The sequence below is a fragment of the Pyxicephalus adspersus genome, chromosome 9 (assembly GCF_032062135.1).
Source record: "Pyxicephalus adspersus chromosome 9, UCB_Pads_2.0, whole genome shotgun sequence".
Lineage (NCBI taxonomy): Eukaryota > Metazoa > Chordata > Amphibia > Anura > Pyxicephalidae > Pyxicephalus > Pyxicephalus adspersus.
The window spans coordinates 7,848,324-7,867,317 of NC_092866.1; the positions used below are offsets into that span (position 1 = coordinate 7,848,324).

The 18,994-nt window shown below is 38.0% G+C and overlaps 1 protein-coding gene across 3 annotated transcripts in view; it reads left to right on the forward strand.

Moving 5' to 3' along the window:
- PHKB (phosphorylase kinase regulatory subunit beta) overlaps positions 1 to 18,994 on the forward strand; it is a 171,496-nt gene that overhangs the window by 87,093 nt on the left and 65,409 nt on the right. For all 3 annotated transcript variants that reach the window (XM_072422462.1, XM_072422461.1, XM_072422460.1), the window contains 6 exons: positions 1,406 to 1,501; positions 3,374 to 3,571; positions 5,318 to 5,375; positions 8,339 to 8,416; positions 12,060 to 12,218; positions 16,178 to 16,272. In XM_072422462.1, the coding sequence (XP_072278563.1) occupies positions 1,406 to 1,501; positions 3,374 to 3,571; positions 5,318 to 5,375; positions 8,339 to 8,416; positions 12,060 to 12,218; positions 16,178 to 16,272 (684 nt within the window). The remainder of the gene's footprint in view (positions 1 to 1,405; positions 1,502 to 3,373; positions 3,572 to 5,317; positions 5,376 to 8,338; positions 8,417 to 12,059; positions 12,219 to 16,177; positions 16,273 to 18,994) is intronic.

Here is an 18,994-nt window from a genome sequence, read left to right on the forward strand (position 1 = left end):
GTTGGTATCTTAGGTTATCTTAGTTGTCTAGGCCGGGATAATGTATCTCACGTGCAGAAGTGTTAAGGTGCGTACACACTTCCAATTTTTATCGTTCAAAACGAACAATCGATTGGGCAAAAATCGTTCGTAAAAAAAGTAACCAACGACGCCGACGAACGAGGAAAGTCGTTGGAAACGAACGACCGGACCGGCGGATTGGATTGGATGACGATCGTTGAACATCGTTCGTGTGTACGATCGTTCGTTGATCGTCCATGATCTGAGCATGCGTAATGAACGAACGTTCGTTCACTTTCCTGTCGTGCACATAGTTCCTCTATCGCTCAAACGATCGTATCTATTGTGTGTACAATATCTACGAACGATCGTGTCGTTATCTCTATGTGCAGGATCGGTGCTATATGATCGTTCGTAGATATCGTGCAGGATCGTTCGTCGTTTGTTTTCCAACGATAATAATTGGAAGTGTGTACATAGCTTTAGAGTTTATACAGTCCCAGCAACCACAGGGAAATTCAGGATCAAGCAATCTGCAATAAAACCCTGCCTGATAACAAAGTTGAACTTTACCTGTCCTTTAAGTTTCTGTTATTAGCATTGAGAACAGACAGGAACTGGGAACAGAATACCAGAATAAAAAATAAACTTAAGTAAACGTTGCAGAGTGACGGATAAATATTGGCACTGGTTTCCTATAAATTTCAAGGAGGAAAACCTAAAACATACAGGTAATTTCTGCAATTCATACACACTTCCTTACGTTTTACCTGTTTAAAGGACCTTGAAGTAGAGAGAAATATTTGTTGATCCTCCATACATAAACCCTGTTCCTAAGCCCCAGACTCACAGCACAGCACTTTAATTGGCTGATTGGTGTCGGCCCTGCCTAGCATCTTTTCTAAACTACTCAAGTACAACCTTTCCCAGATCTATACAACATACAAGCCTATTACCCTGTAGTCCAAGATGAGAACCAGGAGGGTTCTTTGAGATAACATGATAAGTGTGCAGAGGACACAAGACATCTCAGGATCAACTTTTTTTTTACTCATTAAACAGATACAACAAAAGACAATTCAATGACATTTTAAAAAGACAAAAAGGAGAAGTTCACGTTTCTTGTTCATGTACACTTTAGGGTTCTGTGTGTGATTGCAGCTCCATCACTCAGCAGTCTTTAGTGATCCTGTAAATTATGTTTAGAATGCGCCCCTCTAATGCTTGCAGAAACATGCCCAGATTAACGTGTTTAATTTGTTATCTTGTCAGCAAAAGCGAATCGAATCTTAGGTATTGATCACGCCTCCATAGGGGCCGGGAGATACTGGCAGACTGGCGTTTGTTAATTGACTTTTTGTACGAGCTGAGAGATAATTGTGTCGATTCTTTCTTGTGTCCGCAGGGCTGCTCCTGGTCTGTTATATTTGTGGATCTGGACGCACACAACCGGAACAGGCAAACACTTTGCTCCTTGCTGCCGAGAGAGTCCCGATCTCATGTAAGTCCTTAAAGCAGAAGTTAGATGGCATAGATTTTTTTAACCATTGAAGACAATCCTACACAACTAGTGTAATCTCCTACCCCCTAGGGATTTTTTTCACCCCATACTTCAGCAGAGGTATGAGTAATTAGTCTTAGCGGGAGATCTGATTGGTGTGATTTGGAATCCATGTCCTGCAGATTCTAAGGGTATGTACACACACTAGATAATTCGCGGCCGATCGTCTCAGGGCTGATATCGCACAAGAATTTAACATGTGTGTACAGCGTTCGTCGTTCATGGATCCCTCCTTGTGGATCCACAAACGATCGTAATAAAAGTAAAGGGGAGAGAGCACCAAAGGGTGCCGCTCCGTCATTCTCCCCCTCCCTTCTCCATAGATCTGAACAACGCTGTATGTACAGCCTTCGTTTATGCATCGTTCATTCTTTTTGTCCAATGACAATTATTGAATGTGTGTACGCGGCCTAAGGCTTAGGGCATATGAGCAGATCTGCTGCCCTTTTTGCAGCCAATCAGTAATCAATCAGTTGGAAGTCCCCAAACACTGCACACACACCTGTCCAATATTCTGTTGTCTTTCTCAGAATGTGATTAGAATTGCATTGAGAGTTGATCAATCATCTGTATACCCAGCTTGTCTTGGCTTATGATTTTGATTAATGTTCAATCAATCACTCTATTTAACAAATGATCTAACATCTAACATAAACCAAAAAGAATGCTAAGGATTGGTCGGCAGCTGTTTATACTTATGATTCACTTGTTCACTGATTAGAAATAGGATTAGAAGTGAAAATCATCATAGGCATTCGGTTTACCACATATGACATTCTGAGTGTAGAAACTCCTTTGGGTCTGCCAAGAACTAGGCAGGGAAGGGGCCTTGTCTGCTGGGATACAAATTGATTGGAAAGTTAGGAGGGTTCATGCTCCTTAGCTTTGGGAAATCCAAAAATGATTGTGTTCAGTCTGGTTTAATGTGTGTTCTGAGTTTAAAGCACACTAGGTTAACAAACCCGATGGAGTTCTAAGCAAACAAATGAGAGTAAGAAAGACACTTTAGGTTTTGGCTTCCAAATGCTTCACCTGTGTTAGGGTGATGGTCCTGAGCCTTCAAGTAGTAGAAGCTGGGGCTCCCACAGTTTGAGTTTATTCCCACATGATTATGGGGATAGCATTCCTGGGACCCTTTTTGGAAGGCCAAGAGTTGTCACCCTTGCCTGGGAATAGTCCTTTCAATGGTGCATGGAACAGCCCAACCTGAAAGTAAGGGACCTTAGTTTCCCACCCTCTCACAATGCTATGCCCTGGCATGATCACAAAGGAAGGGTGGTATGGATATACAATATACACAAATTTAATTTCTGATGACTGCTTATGATAACCAGCAGCAGGTTTGCTGTAATTGTGACATCATTGATAAGCTTCCTGCAAACACAAATGCATCTGCTTTACACATTATGTTTCTATCTTCATTCCGTAGCAGTTCTGCAGGTTTAGTTTACCAATGCAAACATGTTTGTTTTTTTCATGCATGAAACACATCTTTCTATAGAATCTATGCATCATCTTTTTATTGCTAGGCATACAACATATTCGATATTAAACATAATTATTATCATTTTAAATAGATCTTGTTGTCAGCTACAAGTATTCAATCCATCATCCATTTGTTTGATATACAGCTAGTGTTATAATACTTTTATATCCAATCAATCCTGACATCCAATTGTAAATAGGATCATTTTTATTGATTTTCAAATGATTTGATGTTTTTAAATCAGGTGTCCAATCAATCCAAAATTTGTCATATTATATGTCCAGATTTAAATCAATTGCTTATACTTCTTGTCCTTTTATTCCCAGAACACGGATGCTGCGCTCCTGACTTGTATTAGTTACCCGGCATTTTCAGTGGATGATGATACTTTGTTTCATCAAACCATGGATAAGATTGTCCGCAAACTGAAAGGAAAATACGGCTTCAAACGCTTCCTTCGCGACGGATTTAGGACCGCCCTGGAAGATGAGAACAGGCGATACTACAAACCAGCTGAAATAAAGGTACCAGTCTGCTTGCCTTACAGAACGAGACTAACTGCTTGTCACTTTAGGAACTGCTTAGAAACCTGATGCAATTTTCTTTTGTACTTTTTTTACAAAGATGATTTTTTCACAGCAGATTCTGTGTATACCATCAGCCAAAGCAGTCTCTGACTGCACCCTCAGACTTATTCTAAGTTACAAAGTGTGTCCATTATTTTAATTTTACCTTTGCACCCTCTTGTATCTTCCCTCTTCTGAATGTTATTTTTGACTTAGCCAGTGCATTAAATAAACTGTGATGTCAGGCAGAACTGTAGAAGGAACATAAATAGGCCAAAGGGGAGAAGGTAATGTAGAATTGTGTTTCACCATGTAGGAGCAGCTATCTTGCCATAGGTTAGACCTTATTTAAAAAACAGACTGTTTCTTTCTATAGCATTATTGTTTATTGTTTGAGGTAGATTTATGCATTGCAATGCCCTAAAATGTCCTTGTATCTAAAAATATTAACAATGCACAAATTCATCTCAGAAACTCTGCAGTAGCTTGATAGAATATTTTCACATTAAGTAGTTTATGCATTCAACTAATGTAATGAATGTTCAAAAAGTGAAATATCCCCATGTAGTCTATGTAAAACCAAGAACAAAGAAGTGATAAATTGCAGCAATAACAGTCCTTTAAATCTGGTGTCTGCATTAGTTTAAAATTTTCTGGCTTTTTTATTTGTATATGTTGCTTTTTTCCAGTAATACACAGCTTATATTATACAGGTTTTTAAGGGAAATTGCTCCTTTGCATTGGCAATTAACGGAAAATTGGCCCGTTGCTATGGTAGACAGTGTAGTGCTTCCTGAAATTGGTGGTTATTGGAAAAGTGCCCTGTTACAATGATGGTTAGTGGCCCCTTTACAGTGGTGATCAGTGGAAAAGTCTGATTTGTTTTGGTAGTCTTAGATTGTAAGCTCTTTGGGGCAGGGTCTCCTCCCCCTCCTGTGTCACTGTCTGTGTCTGTCTGTCATATGTTGGCTCTATATAAATACCGTTTAATATTAAAAATAATCGGTGAAATTATGCCCCCTTAGATTTATGGTTTACCACCATATTTACAGACTTTTCTTACACATCCCAGGTACGGTATATTCAAGCTCATTGATATTGATATTGTGTAAATGCTGAAAATGTAAAACCAAAAGTTTTATAACATCAAAGTGAAGAAGAGGAGATTTCAAAAGTATCACATCCTTTGCAATCACCTGTTAACATATACTGCCAAAAGATTATATGACCACTTTATCGCTGTCATCAGTACAAGTAAATTAACTACAATTTAGGTTATAATTGGTCCTTCTTAGTAACCACTTTTTTTCATTTTACAGCAGGTCTTTGCATTTCCAATCCTCGACAAAATAATTGTAGTTCTTTTTTTCCATCCTTGCAGCTGGAGTTTGGTAGCTTTGGATTTCAGTTAATATTTAGTGTAGAGTTTCCTGGGTGCGGTTAGACACTCCATCATTCTGCCACTTTAATTTCACAGCTCGCTACAAGTGTACACAGGGAACCAAATGATTCCTTTTGACAAAGCAGAGCCAGCAGTCATTACTTGACAAAATATTGTCTTTTTTAAAAATAAATTACAATAGGCTATTTGCCAGAGTATTGAGCGCAGTCACTCAATCCTTTCCTCTCTTAAGAAATGTACATCTTCCGAAACACAGATTAGTTTGATGACAATGTAATCTTGTCGTTTTCTTTTGTCTTTAGCTCTTCGATGGGATTGAATGTGAATTCCCTCTGTTTTTCATCTATATGATCATTGATGGTAAGTTTAATAGGTTGCACGTTTCCAAAATTCAGACACTTTGTGGTGCCAGCAACTTCTTAAAACCAAACCCTGTAGAGCTAATTGCAAGCGCGTGCACAGATGTTTCCAAACATTTTTGAAGATCATGTGGTTATTACATGTTACCACTCTATAACAACTAGTATTTGACTGCAGGCACTTGGGGGGGCGGGCAGAAAAAAACCACTTAGCCTTAGTACTGATTCACTCCAGAAAGGTTCAGTTTAACACTTGTTGAAAACCTTTAAAAGCTTCACATTTACATACCATAGCTTAGGTACTGCAATGTATTGCAGTACTTAAAATGGACCTTTCATGCAAATGAAAGCTCCACTCCCCTGCCAATTCTCCACACACGTAGGACTGCCCCATGCTTTGAAGCCATATTCAAATAGCATAGCAAAGGGTCAGTACCTCCATAATGTTTTTATTACTGTATGTAACCCCACGGGGGAGGTTCACACCTCTGTGAGTGAAATCTGACAGACCATCCATACATCTGCATTGTCACCAGAACAGGAATTGGGGGGAAATCTTCCAACTGAAACAATGGTTGTGGACACAACTTACTTGGAAGAGACATCCTCTCCCCTTCTGTGGATTTCATAGACGGGAGGTAAAGAGAAAATTTCTCAGTTTTAAGAAATAATAACCTAAAAGGAGTTTTATATATCCCTCTTTTATCTTAAACTTTTGCAATCATTGTGTTGTAAGTTTCATTCACCAAATAGGTTTAAGCATAGCAGGAAAAGACTTTTTCCTTTTGCTTTTAGCATAAAAATCTCTTTGACAAAATCTATGTTTTAGCTGTAAAAATATTAGCAAGATAATCTGCACTTGTGTTGAATTTTCAGGCAAACTGTATGTGTTTATTTGTTGCCCCTGACATTTCATTATTCTCCAAAGCATTTAACCAACAATAACCCTCCGTAACACTAAATGAGTCTGTTAAATGCATTACTCTGCTTATGAATTTAATTCGATAATGAGCTTGTTTGCACGTCTTTATTTAGTTACAACACTGAGTGATTGTAAGATGTTAATATTGCACTCCATCTGCTCCCAGCAAAGCTCACACCTCGTTTCCTAAATCATTATGTGTAAACAGCGTGGCTCTGTGCTCCCTCCCGTTACAGAGACACAACGCCCACATCAAGTGCAGCGTGCTTTCATTGTGCGCCTTTTAAATGTGTTATTACATTGTAAGATAAATAACTTATTATGGAACAAAGAAAGTAAAAATGGGCTCTAAGTTCTGTGTAAAAAGCAGGTGAGTGTGGACTGGAAAACATATGCTAACCTAATATGCTAGGACTTAGGGTATGTATACACATCATATGATCTGGCATGTGTACAGCACTCGTCATCATTACGACGACCGACCAAGTGGATCCATGGAGGATGAAAGTGAAGGGAAGAGAGCACAGCAGGGTGCCACTCCATTGTTCTCCCCACTTTCTTCTCCATAGAGCGCTCGTTCATGCATCGAGCAGTCTTTTACAGTTGGAAAGGATCTGAACTCCAGGCAGATTAGCAATGACAGTAAATTCAGTACTGAAGTCTTGTAAAAAAAAGCATTAAATTAAACTATGTTAAAACTATAAAATCACATTTGTGATGTTGGCTGGTCACACCAGTAAGACCAAGATCTCTAATGACCCTCTGGAATATTTTGTGCATATCTTTTATACCCTGCCAATTGAACCATTAGATAGGTACTTATTTGACCAGGTGGCAATGGTCTTCCTACTGCAGTTAAATCGCTGTAGAGTTGTCACCATTGGTTCTGTTGTAGCTGCTTAGATTCAGTGAATAGCAATTCCTCTCAATTCCTTTAGATTGACAGTGCTTTTTGTCTGTCTGCAAAAGTTAACAAATAGGATGTAAAATCCTTGCTTAGTCCCTCACATTGCCTCCTACACTGTCTGTCAGTGCATCCAAAGACAAAAAAAAAGTAAGTTAGGGATATTTAAAGAGGCACTGTCACCTTGCCTATTCATGGAAAGTTGCAAAGTCAAACCCCATGACCATCCTTTTACTCTCTTTGCCTGCACACCCTCAATGTTCCTTCCTCAATTGAATCCTGCACTAAAGTGTCACCACTATCAGAGTAGTGTTGAAAGCCAGAGGACATGAGCATGTATTTGGGCCTAGTGATTGGTGGTGGCTGTCTGTCACAGTCCTTCCCCTCCATACTAAATTGACAACATGGATGTACGTATAGTTGATGTTGACACTGCCAATGCAGGGCAAAGTGACAGCGTTTTCCCAGGTGAGGGCTTCCAAGTCATGCTCCATTGCTGCTAATTCGCTACACTATCTCAAGGTCACTGACTCTAGACCTGTAAGCCGAGGACAAATGTGGTCCAGGAGGGTGCATGCCTTTGTATGTATAAATACCCTTGGAGGTGGGCTATTTTGCCCTGAAATGGCACAGCAACAGCTCTTCTTTAAATATTAAAAAAATTTTAGTCCAGCACCATGTAAAATTAATAAGTATTCTGCTAATACTGTTCACAGCCCTAAACATACCAGTCCATCTAATTTATATAGTTTTTGCTCAATTTAATGCAGTCATATTATCAGGTTCCTCATAGTATATATTTAGTTTTTTGTCACTTCTGATACTATGCTGTCCATCCTCCCTCCATCTAATTACAGGACAGGGCATTGACTCTGAAACACGTTGGAAATAATTTTCACCTCCTGACTTTTGAAGCTTTTTCAAAAAATAAACTAACCAATGCATTGACGCTCTAGCAGGCAGGTGTAAATGGTATATGCTGCAGGAAGCATTAGATCCATTAATCAGGTAACCTGTGACCCTCCAGGGAGTGTAAAAATGATGTCTTGATTTGTAAAATCTTTAAAATGTCATGTTTGTTGGTGCTGCAATGAACCTCTAAATGGAAATGACCATTAATTTTTTTGTCAATGCATAGGAGTTTTCCGAGGAAAAACAGAACAGGTGAAGGAATATGAGTCTATCTTGGAACCAATACTCTTTCATGCATTTGATGGTAGGTATCTTTTTATTTCTGAATGTTATGTTGTCCTGACACTGTAAAACACTGTCTTAGGTGGAACACCAGACAGTAAAAGTTTAGATTTGACATGGCTGCTATGCATCTGCATTTGATAGATTTCCTGTTTGGTCATTGATGCAGGAGTTCAGGGAGTCATAAAACACAGAGAGCAATACAATCATCTTTTTCTAGTTTTAGTAAGGGGAGGGGGTTAATTCTAACGGACAATGTTTTTTTACAGGTCCACAATCTTTTCTCCTGGTTAAATACCTCACACATGAGCTCTGAAGTAGGATGAATTCCTTTGGGTTCATTGGGGTCTCTGGAGCATAAAATCTTTAAATGGTGCTAGTGAATTTGTAGTATTCTTTGAGCACAGGCTGTGTTTTGCATCATCCCAGCCCTCCTGTAATTATTTATTCATTTTGACATCTTCTTTATCACGTTAAAAGAACAGAGAGAGTGGTTTACAATTTAATGTCCCTATAAAAGTCATATGTCAATAACCATAGTGTAAGACCAGTTTGTGGGAAAGCCAATCGATTTACCAGAATGCTTTTTGTTGTATTCTCTGGCCTCGTATTTTATATATATTTATACATATATAACTTTTTTTATAAGTTTGTATACAAATACTACGCCCGGCAGTACACGGGATTACCTCTCTTGCACTAGCTTTATGGTTTTTTTTTTGTGTGTGTTTCTGATCACACGCTGTGAAAATTACAGCATTTAAGCTGTTGATTTAAATGTTCCAAATTTGAAGCGCTTTTTCTGTTTCCTTCTCTATCACCAGGGTTTTTTTTTGTTAGGGTAAATAAGTAGAAGAGCTGCATAGAAAGCTCTGATTAGAAATGGAAGATTACTCGTGCAAGCTGCTTGAAGCTGCTTACAGCACGGCTTCTTCTATTGTGCTTCTCAGAGGAGGACAAAATAAGTTGGACGCTGCTTGGCGCCTCTCTGAGAACACGCTCTCCAGTTTCATTATGAGAATGTTCCGCATCTGGCCTGGGGCATGCCAAACAAAGCTGTACAATCGTGTCTCCGTAGAAGTCAGAGATGCAGTTAATGCAATGTGTGAAAGTCTCGCCTCCATTCCCTCATTATTATATCCAGGCATGTTGAATGCTGTAAATTCGTTGCGTCGTGCTCGGAAATGTTTATAACAGCCAGCGTGAAAAATAATTTCTTTTAAGATTTTTTTTTAAGAGAAGAGATTCCAAAGCATCCCGCCAAATTGAACATGTTTTGGCTTAATCTATAAGTTGGTGGAAAGAATAATGAAGATGTGCATGGTATGACAACACAGAGCAGCCAATCAGAATACATATCTTGACAGACCTGGCTGCTGTTATATTGAATCCTTTTGTGGTTTACTTTGATTATGGCATTATCATTAGCCCTTTCTACTTCTTTATAGAATGTCTTTTCACTTGTTGTAGAATCTCAGAAATATACAGGCTCCTGTGTTATTGTTTTGGGTTATCTAGTGTGTCCAGTACATGTAAATGTGTGACTGTCCCAGAGAATGGTGACACACAAAGATTTTGTCCCCAAATCAGCTGATATTGCATGCTCCAATTCTTTAACACATTGAAGGACCTCCATTATAGAATGCTCCAATTCTGAGCCCCAAAAATAATAGCTGACTTGTGATGTTCCTGAAAAACTACACTGTGACGCTTGGTATGTCAGAACAATGGAACACTGATAAGTGGGGTTAACAGCTTTCACATTTTTAAAAAATTGAAGCCAAAGGACCTTGTCATAGTTACACTTGGGACTTCCAGAATAATGACATATGACCAATGTCATATACATTCAAGTCATGAACAATGGCCTGAGGTTACTGGTAGCAAGTTAACGAGGACTTGTACCATAAAAGCGTGTCCAAGATTGGTCTCTAGTTCAGCCTCTATGCATCCTACAGTCCATATTTTAGCAATTACTGATTACCATGGCTAGTTCTGTTCTAGATTCTTTGTGTGGAGGTGGCCTTCCTAATACGAACAGGGTTTAGCTCATTGTGTGAGATTTGCCAGCCTCATGCCTAGTGATTTCACAAATAATAGGAGGAATATTCAAGAAGCAGCAGCAGAGGTGGAAAAATGGCAAAATACATAAAGCAAAAGCAGTTAATTCATTGCATGGCAGCTTCTCAGGTACAGCTTACTTTTCAGCAGTAAGAGAGCACTGAGCATAACAGTAGCAATATCGTCAATTATCTGTGCCAGCAGTGCCTTAGATGCCCTTACACTACAGATATACAGCTTTAAAACGGGCACAGGATGTACATTTCTATTTTTAGGAAGAAATTCAACACTAAATGCATATATTCCAGGTCACTGCTTCATATTTCTTGATTTTATTTATAAGTTAGCCTGTCTTCACTTAATGTCCAAGTCTAGCTCTCCCCTATGAAATGTTGTAGATCTCCTTCTAAAACTCCTGCAATCTCCATCCACCCTTTTGTTCTTCCCCTATCGATAGCTGTTTGACATCCCATCATTCATCCCTTCATATTACTCACTGATAGATGTCAGCATGCTCCGGTTTTCCACTGTCTGACTGCAATGTTTTTATTATGCTGTTTGCTTTTCATTTGCTGAGTGGCTATAATTTCACTCCCTCTGCATTTTGCTCCATAATTCCCATCCTTTGATGAATATTTTACTGTTGACACTTGATAATACATTGCACCATCCACTGTCTTCACTTGTCATGGTTTGTTTCAGAATTTAATGTATATGTAATGTTCTTTTCCGCCTTCAGGGGAAAACCACAAACTATCAGCGGCAGCAGAGCCAGTCTTCCTTACTTTTTATTTAAACATTCAAGCCCAAACCAGTTTATTTCTTTTTGTATTTTAATGAAGTGAGAAATGCTGAAACCTCTAGAAGATATTCAGTGTTTAGCGCATTGTACTGTGCATTTTCCAGTGACAACCTTTCTTACCTGACCCGAATGTTAGCAAGACAAAAATGAGGAAAATTCACCCTAGCAAAAATAACCTGACAGAGTGTCTACCTCCTGCCTTTCATGTTTAGAAATGAATCCTAGTTATGTGTGTGTGTTTTTTTTTAAGAGAACCTGTCACCAGACCTAACTTTTAGCTTAAAAAATTAATAAAAGGATTCTAAAGGAGAGTGAAAAGTATGCTGCCCAATGCACACACACCTGATCAAGTATCTCTGTCAAGAGTAACATGTGGCCTGCCTTCCTCCAATCACAGTTTTATTTTCTCAGTGGATCAAAGAGAACTCCATGAATGTTGGAGAGCAAATCATGTCACTTTAAATGGACATGTGACCGTTTTGTTTTTATTTCAAAACTTAAGTTCATCATTTTCAATTCATTTCAGCAGAGTGCAGAGGACATTTTCATAGAACCTCATTATTTATTTCTTGGTTAAAGCAGCTATATGAACACATATGAGAAGCAATGGAACTTTAAAGGCATCATTGCTCCTTATGTGTGTTTATGTAGAATTTAATCTGCGATGTGGCATTATGTCAGACACTTTTTGCCCTTTGGAACTAGTATCATATAACCTTTGTGTGTACTTGAGAAAAGATCTATGAGGTGCAGGTGTTTTGTTTATAAAATATGTTCTTATTATTCCATTTATTTCCTGTAGGATGTCCTGTTGTCCCCGAATATTACCATGTTCCAGCAGATTTTGTAGAGGCTGAGAAACTTAACCCAAACAGCCAGAAAAGATTCCCCAGTAACTGTGGACGGGATGGTAAGCTCTTCCTGTGGGGACAAGCACTGTACATCATCGCCAAGTTGCTGGGTAAGTCATTATACAAGTATGATGTTGGCGCCTATAGACATAGAAGTGGCTGCAATTTTTTGACATACTGGCTATACATTTATTTATACAAAGCTCTAAAAATATATTTAGACGGATTTCCACTTATTTTGTAAGCCAAGGTTTGTAATGAAGAGATAAGCTCAGACTGGGAGGTTTGGATATAGTTGAGCCTAAAATCTGATGTAAACCCAGTTTCTACTGGAGATATTGTAATGTCTGCCAAAGGGGTCTACAATACTGTCCAAATTCTAATACTACAATGTCACCCCATTACACACCCCCCTGATAGAGATTACAAGCTGTTGTGACAACAGACACCTCACAGGAGGTCATTGCACAACTTCTGCTACCACATACGCATGAATCTTTGTAATCATGGGCATGTGTGACAGGGTGGAGCAATGATGTGCAGCCGCTAAAGCAAGTGCATATAGACAGGAAGTAGTAAACAGAGACTACTAAAGTTTAAAGGTTTTTTATGAAATAAAACATGATACTTGTTTAAAATACAATAAATTTAACAAATTATCATACTGGTATGGTTTTTATCTACTTCAAATATGTGACATGACCAGCATAAATAACATTTTCAAATATCATTACTGTACAACTTTAAATATTTGTAAAAAAAAAATATATATATATATATACACACAATATCAAAGCAGAATAAACCTGCTCTACTCACCTATCCCCATTCCATTGCAGAGCATCACCATCTTCCTTCTTTTCTTCCTCCTTACAATCCTTGTTCATCTTGATTGGCCATTTCAGAATGACATAACTCCCGCACAGGAGTTCATTCATTCCCAGCACGGGCTGCGGAAGCCAAGAATACTAGGTATCCTGGCAAACAAAGCTGACGTTGTGCATGCGCAGCTCAACTTTTTGCCAGAAATAGGTAGGTAGGTAACAGGTAGGTAAGATTATTGCAGAAGAGTCATCACCTGTCCTTTTCTGCAATATTCACTCGCCTGATTTTATATTCTTCAAAGTGTAACTTTAGTTACACATTAAGTGGCTAAAGAACACTCCGTTGTTGTAACAGTCTACCTCTCTTTGTACCAGCAGACTGATAAATTGCTGCTATCTAGAGTGTGTTTAAGCCGATGACCCGTGTTCGGGTAATATACTCCGCAGACGACTGTCCTGGGTATCACATTGACTGCAGAAGCGGCTCTAATCCAGCTGCCGCCCTCAATATTGTGTCTTGTTCAGTCACCCCGTCAACTTAAACGTCTTTAAAAACCTCGTCCATCTCAGACCCTTCACCGAGGGAGTTGTTTGCTAAAGACTTCAATGTTTTCCACACAACGTAAGTCTTGGCTCTGTTACACTTTAACATGGCTTAGATTTATGTAGCAGCCCTAAATCAGCCGTCTCTGCAGAGAAATATAAAATATGACTCCAAATTTTTTCAGTGTAGTGAGACAGAATGTTACCCTGTGCAATTTGATTAAAGTCTTGCCTTTTGTAAAGGAGTTCCAGGTTTAGCAATCTTGTACATGCATGTATAAGGAAAGGGGTGCTTGTTATATACATGTTTAGCTATAAAACTGAACTCTAAACTTATTTAAGGAAGCTAACAGGATCAAAATGCAGTAGCTTTATGCTAGGTTGAGGCATCAAATCAGATAGAAATACACAGAGACACCAAGATTCAAGTTGGTTCACACATGGCTTTTGTGTTCAGGCAATGATTATGTAACCCAAATTTCAGCTTTATTGGAAACCTGTACTGAGACAATAAGATGGCCTTTTTGAGGACTTCCTCTGATAATGTTTGTCCTGGGTCAGTGATTGTTGAAATTATTGAAGCCAGTTCATCAAGGAGTGAATGTACGTGTGGGGTGTATTTCTCTGGTAAATACACATGCTGCACTGCCCTGGGAAAATGCCCTTGCAATCCATGGTAATGATGGAGCTTGCCTCCTCCTTCCTATTGGAAAAACTCAGTCCATCATAACAAAGGGTCAATAAAAATGTGAGATTTTTTGGGAAGTGACTTTCCCCTTAATGGAAAGCTCAACATTATCTTTGGCAGCTTTCACCCGCTAAGAGTAGCCAGGTTCAACTTCTTTTTATACTACAGGAAAGTTACAAACAGCACATAACTTCAGCTTCCAGTATCTATGGATTTACTGATCATTTGGACATGTGACATTTTCACTAAACAGGACCTCTGCTAATGCAATCAGTAATCATCTGCTCTGACTGAATGGCCCATATTTGTATATATACACCAGCTTCTTCTTCTCCTGATTTTTAGGTATTGTAAGAAAGAAAGACATAACCTTGCACACAGTATGTGAACATCTTTCATCTTTTTTGTAAGGCGTATCATACAAGCTTCGTGCTCCAGGGGGCTACCTGAAGCATGGCGCAGCCCATTAGCTCTCTCTACAAGATTGCCTTTAAATGCCCGTCTTGTGTGTTTCTGCTCAGCATGCTCCTCCCGCACAACACAGATATATGTCGTATTTCCTATTTTATAGCCCTGTGACTCATCCTTTTGATTTCACAAATGAAAGACTGCAGTAATTGTGTTTCTTGGTGCTCATTTAAACTAAAAGGGAGATGGCACATGTGAACGTTTTGTTCTGGAATGTTTTCTCCAAAGCCTTGCAGCCTCCTCAGGATTTATTGTCCTTTGAGAGTGCACCCAGGTTTCATTGCACTGTGACGGGTATGAGAGTAAGCTTTGGCTTTGGCAAAGTAGGGGTGTTGGTAAAGAAGCAAAGTTGGTGTTCGGTTTTTAACATTCTGATAGACAACTATTGGGCAGTGCAATATCTTAGTTTGTACCAGATACTTGTTTGCTGGACAATTTGTGACCTATAAGCCTTTAATTGGTTTAAGTTGAAGTTATAATAAGTCTTTGCTTCTATTGCAATGCAAGTGCCAACAAATTTTCCACTGTCTCTGTGAGCGATACCTTTTTTTTTCCTTGCGGTGTCAAAAAAATGTAGGCTTTTCCTCCACTTAGATCTGCATGTGTTCACAACGATGCACCGCTTAACCATTTAGTTAAGAAAAGACCTTTGGGGGTCCTTTCACAGATTGCCCCTAATAATAGACATACAGTATGCAAGTTTCTTTCTCAATTTCATTTTCCATTGCTATAAAAATCCATTGTAAAAATCCAAATGTATTGATCTAATGTGAACAACTGCAAATAGTCAATGTGGCATCCACTTCTTCAGTAATTATTCTGTATTGCCATTGTTTAACTTTAAAAAAAAGCATTGCCTGATTTTATTATCAGTCCACATTTTACCAGGACAAAGATAAAAATGTTTGTTAAGTACTTTCCTAACTGATTTTTCATAAATTTGATGTTTTCCTCCATTCATTTGAAATTATAAGAAATATTCCTGAAAATCGGTATGAATAGATAAGGATATTCTATAAGATAAAAAAGTAGATCTAAACCCTAAGTGGGTGGATTTAGTTTGCATAATTACTGTTTTCTCCTATAAAATGCATTTACTTTTTTATTGTTAGTTGCATCATGCTGCCCAAAAATCTTTCAGCCACTTCCTATCTATATGTACTTGCTTCAGCATCAACTTTACATCATAATTGGTCGTTACCAGCATATGGAGATATGCAATGGTGGCCCATGACTGTGCATTGTGTCTTGGCATGGCCGCTTGTAGTCTGATATCTGAGGGGTGCAGACAATGCAGGCGCATCATTGAGGCACAATATTACTGTTATTTATACTTGTACAAATTTAACATGGCTACAAGTTCAGTTTAAGGTTAAACTGGTTTCCAGTTTTCATGCAGAGTTATCTAATCCAAACTTCAAAATCAAGGATAAATATTGTTTTCATGTTTAATTAAATGTAAGTAAAAATGTCATATGTGACTTTACCTAAAACAATTGCTCCTTTTTATATAACAAGTAATTTATGTTTTTCCCTTATGTTGTAGTGGACGAACTTATAAGTCCAAGAGACATTGATCCCTTGCATCGTTATGTTCCTCGTCAGGACCAGAGAAATATCAGTATGCGGTACTCTAATCAGGTAATTGCCTAATACATATGTGTTAAAGTATACTCCATCTCACTGAAAAAGGCGCCAGTCATGTGAGGGATTTTAAATAATGCTTTATTGAGGGATATGTTATTGAAGGTACCACAACTAAAGCTAGCTAATATTGGCTTTTTATTAAAATTAGATTTGTTATTTTTTGCACTGCAATGGATTAAACCCAAGGTACAATCTATGCTATCATATGTCTGTGAAGGTTCTTATTTATTCAGTATGGAGAGTGTTCTACCCAAAAGGAAGATATTTATTACCTGATAATATTTGTGCCTAGCCTGCAGGAACATTTCAACATGGTGTTTGAGAGACATTAATCGACAGACAATTTTGAATTCTCAAAATCTCAGGAAGCCCTTCTTGGGTGATACGCGTTGGGTTCAGAGAATAACTTACGTCTGTCACTGTACATATATGTTGATACTGTTTACAAAATCACCCTTATTTAGATTAGTAGGACTGTCTTCGCATTAGGTTCTAGCACAGAAGAGTTATGTCTAGATTAGACCAAAATAACTCTTAATCTTACCTACATAAATAACTATTGTGCTTTAAAAGGCCTGTCATTTTTCTCTTTCTCTACCTATATATCTTATTTATTCATGTCATTGTATATCTATTAGAATGAACAACAAATGGGAAAAGCCAGAGGACCTATAGTTATTCACAGTGAAACCACAAAGTAGGGAGTTTTGTGACACAAGGAATAGATATTTAAAAGTTTATTAGAAATATGTTAAGTTCTAAACGGTTTCTATAAAACATTAAACACAGTATTTGGCATAAAGCAAAACAAGGTACATGATTTCAAAGGTGGATCCAGGTTACAATAACAGAATACATGATTTCATAAGAGCCCAACACCCTAATAGCCTTTGAAACTTTATTTCAAGGAATGAAGATCAAATCTTGGGACTAAGGTTGGGAAATAGATCAGTGTATAACCATTATTGGTGTTTGCATCTATTCTTGCAGTAGGAGACCAAGAAGTTTCCAAGTTAAGAGTTCTTCAGTACTGGAGCCACGTGTTTATATCTTTTAGAGCTTAGTCATATTCAAATAGACTTTTATGTATTGCTTATGACATTGATGACATTGTTTTCAACAAAACAGGTCCAGTTAGGTTTTACTAGAACTTCTATCATAGTGATAGCAGTAACAAGGCACATGTCACCCTGCAATCAGGAAATGAGTGTCTTTCAACCTAGCATTCAAACCTGCATTCATTTTTTTGTAGGTTTTTTTATTTATTTCATCTGGTGGGCCTAGTAGTAACACATTTCTGTCTTAATTTGACAACGTTTTCTTAGTGTACAGGGAGAGCATCATTGTTCTCCTAGGGTGCTCCCCTGATTTAAGTTACAACAACAAATTCGAGATTTTAGTACAGGGCATAGTAAGTTAAGAGATGCTAGAATGATGACAGGACCAATGGTCATAAATATGTAACTAGCCTTAAAAACAAAACCCTTAAAATAATAATAATAAAACCACCACATCTAAGGATAAATAGGCTGCAATATATTACATTTTCATTTTGAGTTGAAATATACTTTTTAGCATTTTTGTTCATTGAATAACAGTGAAAGTAGGCCACTCTTTGCTTGTCCATGCTTCCAGAAAACATGTGTTCCAGCGTTCTTCATCTAGCAGCTACAATAGCATGAATGCCTATCATTATGGAGTTCACTATTATTTGAACCCGCCAGTTGTGAAATATACATAACATGTGCTTAATTTTGTTATAAAGGACCGATTAAAAAATATATTATCTTTGAAGCTACGTACACCATTCAATTGCTATATTGTTGTTTTTAATAGATACACCTATTCTCTTTGTTGACATTGTTATGCGCTGTTTTTTGACTTCATGCCTCTGAAGTGTTTCAGTGATATTGTTGGGCTCCCAATTCAAGGTTGTCCTCTCCCTGACCTGTTATTTCCTGCTATTTTCTCTATACTTGCTTTGTGTCTCTCTGTTCTCCCTGTGATGTAAAATCCTCAGTATGTTTGTTTATTTCCATAATTTATAACACTGTACTTAACATTGTTTCTTTGGCTATACAAGGATTTCACATTGACAGAGATTTGGTTGAACATATCCATCCTCCTTTTCCTTTTTCCATTTCCTTTTTTCTTTTTTTCTTTTCCTTTTCTTTCCTTGCCTCCCTTCTTTATTTTTTCCAAACTTTACTTTTTCATTTAGCTTTCCCCCTTCCCTTTCTCTTTTCTTTCCTTCACTCCATTCTCTTCGATTTTCCTATTCTTTACCTTTTCCCTTCCCAAATATCTCAAATAAAACAAAATTGTCTACCAAACAATCTACTTTTTTACGCTCCAAACTAGTCTACAAAATAAAAACAAATAGTGGTTTTAGTTGCATATCTTTGCAAATATGTGTGGAAGGCTCACTTTCCCTTCATAGCCCCTCTTTAAAGTGTGGTCCCTAACTCTAAACTTTTACAGTACATGTATGGCAATAAGTGAATAAGAGTGGATATTCCTGGAGGCTGCCCATTCCCCCTCAAAGGTACAGGGACACACCAGATGTCCAGTATGACATAATGGCACACAAATACTTGCTGCTATATATTTATTGCTATAATGTAATTATTTTGTGTTTGGGAATTTCACTTTACAGAGGCCTTGACCAGGCAGTGTGGCTTAGTGTCAGTATTAAGATGATTTTCACTTTCAGCAG